We start from the raw sequence: 13,533 nt of genomic DNA on the forward strand, positions 1-13,533 counted from the left end.
CGTCAGATGGCATTCATTGACCAATCGTCATCCACGATGCTCGTTACTTCTACTTGTCGTATGTATAGTTGTCCAAGTTGTCCAACTGTGTATTTTCTTTGTGCAAAATGAAGTCATATGAGATTTATATGTTGCACGAGGGAAATTCAAAAGAAAGACAAGCGCTGACAAATACTCCCCACGTGACACGAGCATAATTTGCTATGGGCACGAGTAGTTGCATTTCACGTGACTGTGTTATTGCCGGTTGAGGAGGTTATAACGGTATTAAATAAAGATTTATCTGATTTTATCGTGTTGTCTTCACATATATTCGAAATGACGTCATTGGGATAGTGCAGTGGCGCGCAAAAATTACACAATTTTTGTTTATATGACACACGATTAATGAAGTGAATCGATAAATAAATAAAGTGCAAGTAATACAAAATTTGGAGAAACTGACGATTATAACACAATTATGGATTTATCGACATTTGACAAGACTGAAGACGAATCCGATGAATTATTCTCAGGTAATGATTATATACATCTCACGAATTGTTTATGCGTGTGTGTGTGGGTGTAGCATAGTTATGGTATTTCTTTTTCATATGTAAATTTTTAGATGACGAACAAAAAAAAGAGATCAAACGTGATGCCCCGATTTTAAATCGATTTGAAACAGCATGTGCTAGTACCAGCATGATGTAAGACACATTTTTATTTTGTTATTTTAGAGTTTTGTAATGAAATATGTAAGAGAGATTTCTCAGCATCTATATCTAATAATAATGATAATACAAAAATATAGAATAATAATTTGTTGTAAACAAAAAAAGTTTTATTTATGTCATCGATCAAAAATTTGCTTTAATTTCAATAAGTAACATGTTTTATTGTTGAATGCTTGATCATTTTATATTGTTGACAACAGAACATCAAGTGATGATGTAATTCCACGTACACCATTAAGTTTGTTACCTCTTTTAAGTAAGATAAATGAACAGTGGAGTAGTGATTTTGAAACACCACAAGCTCAGCCATACATAAAACCATTAACAAGTACAACAGAAAAAGTAATATATCTTTTTAAATGAAATATGTTACACTTTTCTACATTGTATTTTATTATTTAAATTACAATGTCCTATTTATTATTAATATTTCAGACAGAAGAAACATCTAAACTTAAACAACATACACCTGATATTTCAACTGTTAAAAGCGTAGACAAAATTATCTCTGATTCTCCTGTTATTGCAGGAGAATCTGGAGCATCACGAAGACGCTCTAAACGTCGTATATTTAGAACTTCTATATCTATAGATCCATTAGTTGTAGCTAACAATGAAGATATTACCATAAATGATAAACCAATAGATATATCTTCTATTTCTGAAAATATTAATTCTGCAGTACAGAATAGTGTTATAAATGTTGCGAAACCTATTTCAGTTATTGATAATCTTGAAGATTGTGAATCAAAAGTTCTCGATAAAATTCAAAACTCAGGTAATAATGAGGAATTAGAAAATCTTACAAATACTGCACCTGACAGTTTGGATACATCAACACAAGAATTTTTTAAAAATGCCTCGTTCAGTAATATAGATCAGATATGTTTTAACACTTTTGATAATCAAACAACAGTCCAGTCTAATGCGCATTGTAACCAGAGGATCAAAGATATTGATAAAGAAAGAAATATTGAAGAGAATAAAAATATAGGTTTCTTTACTGCTCATGGTGCTTCAATTAATGTCTCAAAGCAGGCAGTATTTAAAGCAAAGAGATTGTTTGCAGATGCCTTTGATATAGAAGAAAATCAAGCACAGAATTATGAATCATTTGCCAAAAGAAATTCTAATGGACAGAAAAATAAGCATTTATCATCCTTTTCATTTACTGATACCGTTTCTATAAATACTACAAAAGAAATATTATCCAAATCAGAGCGACTATTGACAGAACATTTGAAAAATTCTGATAAAATGCATATTACAGATTGTGAAGAGCCATTTGTAAATAAAAATTCTGTTGAAGAAGTTAATACAGTTCCTATTTTATTCTCAACTGCTAGTGGTGCTCCCATCAACATCTCGAAGAAAGCGTTGTCTAAAGCAAAATTGTTATTAGCAGATGAATCAGAAAAGGATAATGATAAATTAATAAAATATTCTGAATATTCATCTATGGATGAAAATTCTGTGAAAAATATAACTTTACCATTATTTTCCACAGCTGGTGGTAAACCTATCAGTATCTCAGAAAAATCACTGGTCAAAGCAGAAATGTTATTGGCAAATGAGTCAGAAAAGGAAAATGACATATTAATAAAATATCCTGAGAAATCATCCACAGATAAAAATTTTACGAAACCAAACAACATAACTTTGCCATTATTTTCCACGGCTGGTGGTAAACCTATCAATATCTCAGAAAAATCACTGCTCAAAGCAGAAATGTTACTAGCAAATGAGTCAGAAAAGGAAAATGACATATTAATAAAATATCCTGAGAAATCATCCACAGATAAAAATTTTACGAAACCAAACAACATAACTTTGCCATTATTTTCCACGGCTGGTGGTAAACCTATCAGCATCTCAGAAAAATCACTGTCCAAAGCAAAAATGTTATTAGCAGATAAATCAGAAAAAGAAAATGAGATATTAATAAAATATTCTAAGAGATCATCTACGGATGAAAATTCTGCGAAAAATATAACTTTACCATTATTTTCCACAGCTGGTGGTAAACCTATCAGTATCTCAGAAAAATCACTGGTCAAAGCAGAAATGTTACTGGCAAATGAGTCAGAAAAAGAAAATGACATATTAATAAAATATCCTGAGAAATCATCCACAGATAAAAATTTTACGAAACCAAACAACATAACTTTGCCATTATTTTCCACGGCTGGTGGTAAACCTATCAGCATCTCAGAAAAATCACTGTCCAAAGCAAAAATGTTATTAGCAGATAAATCAGAAAAAGAAAATGAGATATTAATAAAATATTCTAAGAGATCATCTACGGATGAAAATTCTGCGAAAAATATAACTTTACCATTATTTTCCACAGCTAGTAATAAACCTATCAATATCTCAGAAAAATCGCTGGTCAAGGCAAAAATGTTATTAGCAGATGAATCAGAAAAAGATAATGACATATTAATACAATGTTCTGTAAAATCATTTACAGATATAAATTCTCTGAAACCAAACAATATGACTTTACCATTATTTTCTACAGCTGGTGGTAAACCTATTAATATCTCAGAAAAATCACTAGTCAAAGCAAAAATGTTATTAGCAGATGAATCAAAAAAAGAAAATGATATATTAATAAAATATCCTGAGACATCATCTACAGATGAAAATTCTATGAAAGCAAATAACACGACTTTACCATTATTTTCCACGGCTGGTGGTAAATCTATCAGTATCTCAGAAAAATCATTGACCAAAGCAAAAATATTATTTGCGGAACAATTAGATACTACTGTTGAACAGATCAAACAATGTGATATGCATACTTCAAATATTAGATCCTACATTGCCTCTGATGAAAAGATTAAAAGATGCGATTTAAAAACTTCATATGGTAAACTTGACTTGGAAAACGATCAAGAGATAACAGTGTCAAATAACATTCTATTAAAATTACAACCATTCGTCTCTAACAACCATCTAGATGATAATAGCCCTGATTTGAGGTATATATCATTACAAAAGCGCACCAGTGATTCAGATGAGAACACACCCTTGGGCAGGAACTGCCCGTCTGAATCAAAAAAAGCTCGTATCGGTAATGAATTTCAAGCTAGAAAATTATTTTCTGATAATCTGAGTATCGATATGAATAATCGAAATCCAAACGAGAAAAAGCAAACAGATTCGATTATAAATTCTGCCTTAAGATCACCCGAAAGAGATGCTGTTGAATCAATCGAACTGGACGTGGTGAGTAGTCCTGTTTTAGGAACACGTTCGAGAAAGCGAAAAGAGTTAGGACATCGAAGGGATAAGTATACTGCATCACGAGCGCCTAAAATAACGCTAGATGATGTAGAGAATGTCACACACGAAAACGCATCTAGTAAGAACGAATCAGATATGGAGATGCAAAAATCGATGCAAACAGAGAAGCGAAAGGCAGAAAACAATACGGAATGGAGCGAGTACGGTGATACTCAATTAATGATGTATTTCGTCGACGAATCAGCGAAGATACTGCAGGATCGCTTGACAGCCGCGTTAGATCAAGAAAAGATAATCACCGCGAAAAGGAGACGCGGATCGAAGCAATCGATCGGCCATCTGTATCGTTACAAACGAGATAATTCTAACGCTCGTTTATCTTTGAGAAAACTCAGCAACAGCTCGCCGCCCGTGCCGCTCTCGTATCAGGAACTCGTCGATCGACAAATATCGCCGAATATCTTGGCGATCACCGCCGCGACAGCCGCGTCGTACATATTCCGATGCTCTGATTTCTGCGGGAACGAAGTGGCACGGACTAACGTTCGCGGGATAGAGATGGAAGACGAGGTGCGTCTGATTCTAGATGAGAACGGTTACGCGGGAATTTGGGAGTTCCTCCGCGCTTTCCTCGCATGTCCAGGCGTAAATCCAAATCTCGTTCCCGCACGCTGGGTCGAGAATCATTACCGGTGGATTGTATGGAAATTGGCGTCGATGGACAGAATGAAATTCAGCTCGGCCGAGTTACCTAGGTACAATTATTTGATGAAATGAGTACACAAGAACCGTTTCTAATTCCTAGAAACTAAAGAGATTGAATAGAGTTGTACGAGATCTATGTAGATGTTAAAAGAAATTAACGATTATTGAGTATTTTTTTCTATACTTTAGGGCATTAACACCTTCGCGCGTGATGGCACAATTAAAGTATCGGTACGATCGAGAGATCGATCAGTTTCAACGATCGGCCATAAGACGTATCTTGGAAAAGGACGACGTGGCGTCTAAGAGAATGATTTTATGCGTGTCATCTATAATAGAAGTAATATATATTAATCATATAAAAATTTAATGTATCGGTATATGTTACATGTATCTTAATTTGCAGAATAATAATATAAGCACGGAGATAGGGAAGAGTCCGCGCCTAGGAGTGCCAAAATGGAGAATAGAATTAACCGATGGCTGGTACAGTATACCTATTTGTATCGATATAGGATTGGTAAAGAGCATATCGACGGGAAAAATAAAAGAGGGCACGAAATTAGTAGTGTCCGGCGCAGAATTATTAAATTGCGATCAAGGTTTCTATCCATTAGAGGTAGGCATCGATTTTTTTATTGGAATTGGATGTGCATACGATTAATTTCTTTTTGTTAATTTTTTATCGCAGGCACCGGCTACTGTATGCCTAAAATTGCACACAAATTCAACGAGGCGCGCACGATGGTATGCGAAATTAGGATACGCGCCACGTTCGGGACCGATACCCATTAAGTTATGTAACGTATGTCCGAACGGCGGTTTAATCGGCAAAATGACAATTATTGTCGCTAGGGTGTATCCGACGTTATATCACGAGAAAACTGCATCCGGAGATTCGAGTAAGACACGTTTGAATTAAAAGCTGGAATTGCAAACGCGAGTTAGCGAGACAATTCTTATTCTATATTATTTTTGCTTATTTTTCGCGACAGTTGTTCGAAACGCTAAATGCGAGGAAAAAATGCAAAGCACGTATGAACAGCGATGTTTATCCAAGATAGAGGCATTTTACGCTAACGCCGAGAAAGATTTTCAAGAAAAACTTGCTCGAGAAACTGAAGATTACGAAAACTCTACGCAAGTACGATTTGATTAACTTATTTAAATCATTTTTATTAGCTTATAAAAATTTTACGCGCGAGTTATACGTTAATCGTTATAAATAGGAATCCGTCTCGAAGAAACGACGCAGCGAAGAATTATTGCAAGAATTACACCAGAAAAAAGAGAGATTTATGCAAGACATGCAATCAAAATTGCGCCAAGATTTACCAGGGCCACGACAAATATCTCAGTTGCTCAAAGTTCGAGTATACGACGAGAATGTAAACGCGATTCTGTCAATCTGGTCGCCCAACGAGGAAGTTGTGAATGCCCTCAAAGAAGGAGCGTGTGTCTCGCTCTATAACGTCGTTGCTTCTGGAAAGAGGTATTATTTTCTCACAAGAGAGGAATATAACTGTATCGCACGCGGTACATACGTAAATGCTGGATTTTTATAAATAAATATGTATAATTGTTCAACAGAGGAACCGAATTGCAAATCACCGCGCGACGGTCCTCAATTTTTAAACCGGTAAAGATGCACGCTATGTCATATCCTGCTAGAGTATGCACATCTTTTTGCGAAATGGCCAATTTCGAATTTGTTCCACCTTACGGAGAATTCGACACGGTCGGTTTTGTATGTTTCGTCGGTCCTGCTCCTTATGTAAGCGTTTTGATCATATTTTTCTCAATTTTCTTAGGCGATTTAAATGTAAATATTGTTTAAAAGATTGTAAAAAGATATTTAAAAAAATACAAAAAAAAAAGGAAAACAATGCACGGTTTGATTTTGAAAAATTGAATTAAGCTATAAAGTAATTTTGTTGGAATTTCATATTTGAGATAGCAATTGTTTTATACTTATAATTCTTAGTATATTTTATATGGACGCATATATATCTTTGTAGGGCATGAAAGATTTCGAAGTCGCACATTTAGCGTATCCGAAAACGAATTCAAACGATTCTTCATATCTCTCGATATTGTTTTGGCAAGGCATAGCCAGTTATGGCTACACAGAGATTCTTACTGTCGGATCTATTGTGGCATGCAGTAATTTAGAATGGCGAAGAGCAACTTCATGGAATGTCCCAGCGGCGTATTGCACGGACAGAACAATTTTTACGTGCAATCCTCGCCGAAATCATCTGTACGAATCCTTTGAAAATTTGCAAAATCTGATCACGGTATGTTATATTCTTTTTTTCTTTCTTTGTTTTACGTGCCTTTTATAATTTCTAATTTTTATACTCTCTCTCTCTCCCATACACATTCTTCCAAGTTTTTATTTTATGATTGTTCAACCAATTAATCTCTCATAAAAAAAGTTATTAATTTTTTATAATTTTATCCAATTAATATAATTATTTCTCTTAAACTAACATACATTTATCTATATTAAATTTGATTTTTAAGGATCCAGTTAAGTACGCTGAAAGATGCACTTCCGCGCTTAATGTAGAATTGCAAAAGAAGTCAACACCGACGCATTATGTGGCGGGTAAAAATACTCCGATTAAAATATACAATTCGATCACACCAAGCGTGGACAAAAGATTAGTCGACTACACGCCGCCATTGGCGGCGCCGAAATTAGGAGTCGGCAGCAATCCGAGTTTTATCGCATCTAATCCTTCGATCCAGAGACGACTGGAAAAACTTCAATACTATGGGGAACCGCCCGAACTATCTCCTCTTATACTCAGAAAATCCAAGAGGGTTTCTTTAAATTTCCAATCGCCCGTTCGCATCTCGACGAAGGATACGTCGAATATTAAGGAATCCGAGGATTCAAATTCATCCAACGCATCGGAAAAGCAATGATGTAATCACAAGTTGCTCATTTGTTTTCATTCTAGTTATAAGCGAAACTGTTGTAAAAATTTGTTAATTATTATTACATAAATATAAACTATTTCGTTTTTACGTACATTCCACTGCGTTCGAAGGAATGTTCTTTTCAAGAGAAAATTGGTCGATAAACTCCCTAATATGTAAGGGTCCAGGTGTTAGCCAGCTGTTACTCCCGGCAGCTGATCACCTACATTTTTCCTAGATTTATTGCTGGTTGGAAAATGTAAAATATTCGTTTACAGCGATTTTCAAAAAGTAAGCTTGCTGGGTGGTCATGATACTCGGAATTAATCGAGAAACGAAAGAAAATTATAATTCTAAAGACATAATAGAAAGTTCTTTTTTTATAGAAAGTGACATATACCTATATATGTATAAAGAGAGAGAAGAGTTGTTTCTCTGATTTTTCAAAAAGTTTTCCTAAATCTCATCATTTTTTTTCAATCCAAATAAATTTTCTCATGCTGACAAGAGTGAAAACAGGAGATTTTCTGTTTTCTTGGGAATAATATCTGACAGTTTCGCGGATCCTCGCGGATCGTCACGCGATTGGGCCGCATGCGCGCCGGAGGGGCAGGAGAAACTAGAAAAGGACTGCGCGCGGACTTTGGCGCTCAGTTTGACACGCACCGGTGTACAGCGTGTCTCGTCTGCGATTCTCCCTCGTTGCATCTGGTCAGATCGGGCGATTTAAAAAACCGCCCGATTGACTTTTGAGCTGGGGAGAAAATTTATCGTGTTGTGTTTTGTTTCATCTCCTCCTCGAATCTATCCGCGACCGATGATTCGCGACGCGATTGTTCGCGTGTAGAGGCGACGTTCCGTGATACACGCATTTATTAGTGCTTCTCTGTGCGTTCGATCGTACCTAAGGTTTTCATCATAATCATCATTAGCAACGGCGCGATGACGACCGAGATCCCGAAGGTGGAGTTCGCCCTCGGCAGCGAGGTGTCACCCGGTCGCTTCTTCAAGAGCGCGTTCGCGCGCAATTTTATCAGCAGTGGCCGCGACTGCAAATCCCTGGATTACGAGCTGCTCGATAACGCCGTTGTGGACCAGCGGGATGATCGCAACAACAACACCCGGAACAACAATTTCTTCTCGCTTGTGACTTTCGCGGATGACAAGCCGATAAACGATGGCGGCAACGACGCCGCCGTTCTCTGGCAGCAGCCGAAGCCGAAAAATCAGGTGAATATCTGTTGCACTGTTTTACAATGTTTTCTTTCGCACAACGTGCTCCTCTTTTACTATCGTCCTAACGGTAACTTTGTACGTGAAAATATCGTGCACTTTAGAGATGTCGCAGCATCCTGTCACGTATATCAGGGACTTATCAACGATTCGATATCAAAGATTCAAGAGTGCAAAAATATAATTTCATGAAAGAATACAGATTATACATGAATTATCCCTTTATCTGCTTGAAGATTCCTTGTCAAATTTTCTACGATCCTGAATAAAATTTATTCCCGATTCAAGAATCTATATAAGGGAGCTGCAATCTCTCTGTATATTTGTCTGAGTTAAATCTTTCATGCATACGATTATGAAATTATTCTTATTTGCTCCGGAATTGTTTAGGAGAAGTTTAATATCGCGCTTGAATTACGACGATATAAGATCATAAGAATAATGATAGCAGCAGCAGTGTACTTGGTTACAGTGCGTGCGTTTCTGTTTTACGACTAATTACGAAATTGGAAGCAAAGCGCAATGAAATCCTTCGAGCGTTAGAACGTGCGCGCGTGTTTTGTAACTCGATTTAAATACAATAAACGGTCTTTCTGCTGGATATACTATCGGCGTATCCGTTATTGTGATCCGAATCAATTAAATGTCGAAACATGCAACGGATAATCAATGGAGAAAAAGGAACCTTGGCGTTCTTGTTGAAAATTCTCTTTTATAATGTGATACATACAGCGACTGTCAAATAATAATTTGTTACTCTCTATTCTTGACAGGCGGCACAGTCAGCTGCAGATACGAACGAATTGGAGAAACTTCGAAAGGTGAGTTGATTTTATGCCTCGTCGGCTTTCTTATCGCATATTCATCCTCGATGAACGTTTTCGCCAAACGGAAACTCGAAAGTATGCATCTGTCCTAATATCTATCTTTATATTGTATATCGATCAACGCATTGTCATTTCTCCCCGTCATTTTTCGTCATCCAACAATGGATTTAAATTTATTAAATCCAAAATTATTTAAATTTGAAAAATTAAAATAGATAAGAAAGCGAATTTTTTAATACTAATTTTTAGTTTGAAAAGTTTCATGACTCTAAAGAATAAATTTCCGTTGAAATTTTGCGAGATTTTCATCTCTGTCCGCCGATTCTTCTTTCAACGATAAGATAGAAGAGGACTAGGTATTCAATAACTGTGGGGCATTTTATAGATCGAAATGAGAGAGAATTCTTTCATGTATACGACTGTTTATGCTGAAAGTAACCAGACCATATTTCCGTTTGTCTTTATTTCGTTGTTAAGCATTTCCCGATCGGGCAGACGGTAACTAATCATTCGAAACCACGTCAAATTATCTGAAATCCCGTATGGTATACCTTTACGTGCTTATTTCCTACTATGGTACTATTATTATCTGCACATTGATGTATCGAAACGAGCGAATCTCGTTAGCTTTGGAATAATTTCGACGACCCGAGTACCATTCGATCATCGAATATTTACACAATGAATGGACCATCTATTCTGAGCCTTGTGAACTCTAACTATCTAGCGTCACTCGAAATCCCGTGTAATAAAAGACAAATAATTATATAGTATATTAATACTGTTTTTTTTTTTTTTTTTTTTTGCTAATACCCTTAGTGGTCGCTTCGGATTCCGAGTAGAGAGGAAATCAAATTCATCTATAAAGCATTTGCAATTATTGGTGCGAATAATAATCGAGATATTAAAAATCGTGAATAAGGCACGCCAATCTTTCGGGAAAAAATCTGCAGGATAAAGAGTCGCTTTTCGCGACTCGAATCGAGTCGAGCCTGAAACATTCGTAGATGGTTTTGTTCGCATCCGTGACACGGCCACTTCGCCACAGATCGAGTATATATATATATATATGTACATTTGAACGGAAGTCCGCTTCAGCCCCTCCCGTAATTATTATCAGTCGGAGGGACCGTGCAGGCCTTTGTGGGACCTATCCGAATGCACGCACGTGTGTTTGTGCACTGTGGCACGTTTGTCCGACCGCCGCCAGTGACCGAAGCGAGTTTACGTGTGACGTCATCATCCTGCTTTTTTGATTCTACATGCACGCGCACAGTAACACACGTGGCACAGCCGGTACGAGAAAATTATCACCCCCACCCTCGTCCCCTCTGGTCAACGCGATGACCTGTTGCGTGCGAAACGTAAAAGGGTTGCGTTAAATGGCGATGTCTTTCTTCGCGACACGTTTGCATTTCTCTCGTGAGTTCGCGTAAAATAATCACGATTCTATCGTACGATACACAATACGTTGAAGAGGAAGATAAAATGGATTCGTCGGAAATCGATTCGACTGTAAAATTACAGTCACGAGCTGCTTAAAGTGGTGCGTATTATCGTCGCAAAGAGACGATTAAATCCCTTTTACCCTCTTTGCACACGCGCTATAGAAGACCTTTATTACGGTAGAGGCAATTAAATAGTCGCACGTCTAAAGAACGACGCTATTATTTGCCTATCCTCGAGAAATGCTTGTCTAAGGATACTTTATTGCCGCTTCCATTTGCACACCTGTGTAACGCGTACATCACGGTGCGACACGCACCGTGATTCCCTTCCTGATCCCCGCCAACGGTTTCGCACGTTTTACGAGTCACGCGGATAAGATAGGATCGGCCAAGAAAGCTTCGTAAGGGCCGGAAGGGATCCTTCCTGCCGATTGCGAAATCGCGTCGCGGCAACCGGTTTGTAACAAAGGATAACATACAATGCAACCCTTTTACGGAAATTTCCCTCTCCAATTCACTCTTCTAGCTGGAGAAATTCGTCATTTATAGGTATTCATCATTCCAGCCTCTATCAATGCTCTCGAGACGCGAATTGTTTTATCCTTTCGAATTTTTTATTCTTCCCTTTGAATCGATTCGCGAAAGAGTCGTGATCTTTGTGTACCGTTCGAATAAAAGGAAGCTCGACATTTTTACGACATAATTATATTTTCGTCGGTAATTAGTGAACGCGAGGCCGAGTCTAATTAGCTGCGGCAGTAACGAAACGAATCCCGTTGCTCGCGCGACTTCTCATATCTTTTATCCCGAAAAGATTGTTGCCCGTTGCAGCACGCTCGCTGCTAATGAAAGGCAAATTGCACGTGTCTTCTCGCTTTATTGACGATATTAAAGCAGTATCACGCCATTCCTTTGATCAACTTTTTTTCCGATATCCGTCTCGATGCCTCACCTATATCGCCTCGCGATATTATAAAAGGGAACACTTTTTTTTTTATAGTTTCCTGGCCTTCCGCGTTCGCGTGTTATGTCATCCGCGTCTACGATGTTGTGCAATATTGTTGAATCGAACATAGTGTGCGTTTGACATTTTTTATTTTATATTCTCGTCGGAGATATACGTATATAAAAGATATATCGCTCTCTCAAACATTCCCGTGCGAGTTACCATAAAACAAAAGAAAAATAAAATCCCCCTATTTATTAGAATTCTTGGAAGCTATATTGGTACGTCGAAGAACGGAGAATATAAATATTCCACCGTTGTCTTTTATATAAGCAACTAGTAAAATCCATTAAGTAAACCAAATACACCATGACAATCCTGACAGTAAAGTATCGCAATTAGTTTCCTCTTGCTCGAATTCTAATGGCGCCACTATTTTTATGTTGCTCCCTTCCGAGAAGAAACGAAGCTACGCAGTTTCTCAATATTCGTTTAAGCTTCTCCCCGAGATATACGATGTTTACGACGCCAAGTAGATTCATGTGAACGGGCCGCGAACTTTGTAAGAAGGGAACAGATTAATCTGTCGGACGAACCGAGGTGTTATTTCATTTATGGTATCGACGAAGTTTGCTTCTCGCTTCGCGACGCTAACGTTTCAGGAACGACAGAGAGGAACGCAATGATTATGTGCGGAAATATTGATTTTGCCTAATAGGCGATCGAACACGCGTGTAAGAATACGAAACGAATAAATATAGCGAGATAAATTTGGCGCAAATTTGCAAAACGCGTGAAAAGCCAGCTTCAAATATATACAAGCGATTTGATTAATATTAGATATATCGCATACCGTTTTATTTTAATACTTTAGAAGAAAATTTATTTCGCTAACTAAAAAAATTTGTCCTAAAAATATCACTTTCATTAAATATGCGATTTCATTCATTTTACGGTTGTTCCTCATTTATTCGATCGCAAATTTTATTCCATGCAACGAGTATCGCCGCATCAACATCCTTCGAGTATACAATACATTATCCTGCACGCGAGATGCTCCGGCAAATTTAATCATCGTTACCTCGCGGCACTAGAATTTCATCGGCATCGCGATGGTAAAATTACACGTTCCATTCAATTGCATTGTTTGCAATTTACCACTTGCATTGTTAGACCTTTAACGCAGGAGGAGAGAGGTGGTATCTCGCGCGGAGGAGTTACACTTTCCGCGATGCGCACCGTTATTTCGATATTACGGAGATGGCGGCGAGAGCGGGCGCGCTTAATCCGGCGCGTTTGTTCACCGGATTGCCGGCTATTTACATAACCGAGTCCATGCATTAGTGCACTCTCGGGAATGCAGCATCCAGCGGCGCTAGCCTCCACCTCCACCTTCGCCTCATTCTCTTCTCTCTTTCTCGCTCCGCTCTTCCGTTCCCCGTAGCCGCATAATATCATTGCGTGTTACAATAATAATAAAG

The 13,533-nt window shown here is 37.7% G+C and overlaps 2 protein-coding genes across 3 annotated transcripts in view; both read left to right on the forward strand.

Annotated features, from left to right (window-relative positions):
* LOC138932802 (breast cancer type 2 susceptibility protein homolog) lies at positions 1–7,710 on the forward strand. 2 transcript variants are annotated; one of them, XM_070294985.1, is made up of 12 exons: positions 6–515; positions 608–689; positions 917–1,058; positions 1,152–4,720; positions 4,860–5,010; positions 5,077–5,289; positions 5,362–5,572; positions 5,666–5,814; positions 5,900–6,162; positions 6,261–6,444; positions 6,689–6,967; positions 7,197–7,710. In XM_070294985.1, the coding sequence occupies exons 1-12, from the start codon at positions 461–463 to the stop codon at positions 7,602–7,604; spliced, it is 5,706 nt and encodes a 1,901-aa protein (XP_070151086.1). In that variant the 5' UTR covers positions 6–460; the 3' UTR covers positions 7,605–7,710. The 2 variants fall into 2 exon arrangements, with proteins under 2 accessions (XP_070151089.1, XP_070151086.1); XM_070294988.1 differs by lacking the exons at positions 6,261–6,444; positions 7,197–7,710 and having other exon boundaries at positions 1–515; positions 6,689–6,776.
* LOC138932911 (uncharacterized) overlaps positions 7,540–13,533 on the forward strand; it is a 25,379-nt gene continuing 19,385 nt past the window's right edge. The window contains exons 1-3 of the mRNA XM_070295232.1: positions 7,540–7,605; positions 8,508–8,828; positions 9,605–9,652. Coding sequence (XP_070151333.1) covers positions 8,541–8,828; positions 9,605–9,652 — 336 coding nt within the window. The 5' untranslated portion in view covers positions 7,540–7,605; positions 8,508–8,540. The remainder of the gene's footprint in view (positions 7,606–8,507; positions 8,829–9,604; positions 9,653–13,533) is intronic.

Source organism: Polyergus mexicanus, unplaced genomic scaffold (assembly GCF_030449975.1).
Source record: "Polyergus mexicanus isolate NDT 795.1 unplaced genomic scaffold, iyPolMexi1.0 SCAF_1, whole genome shotgun sequence".
Lineage (NCBI taxonomy): Eukaryota > Metazoa > Arthropoda > Insecta > Hymenoptera > Formicidae > Polyergus > Polyergus mexicanus.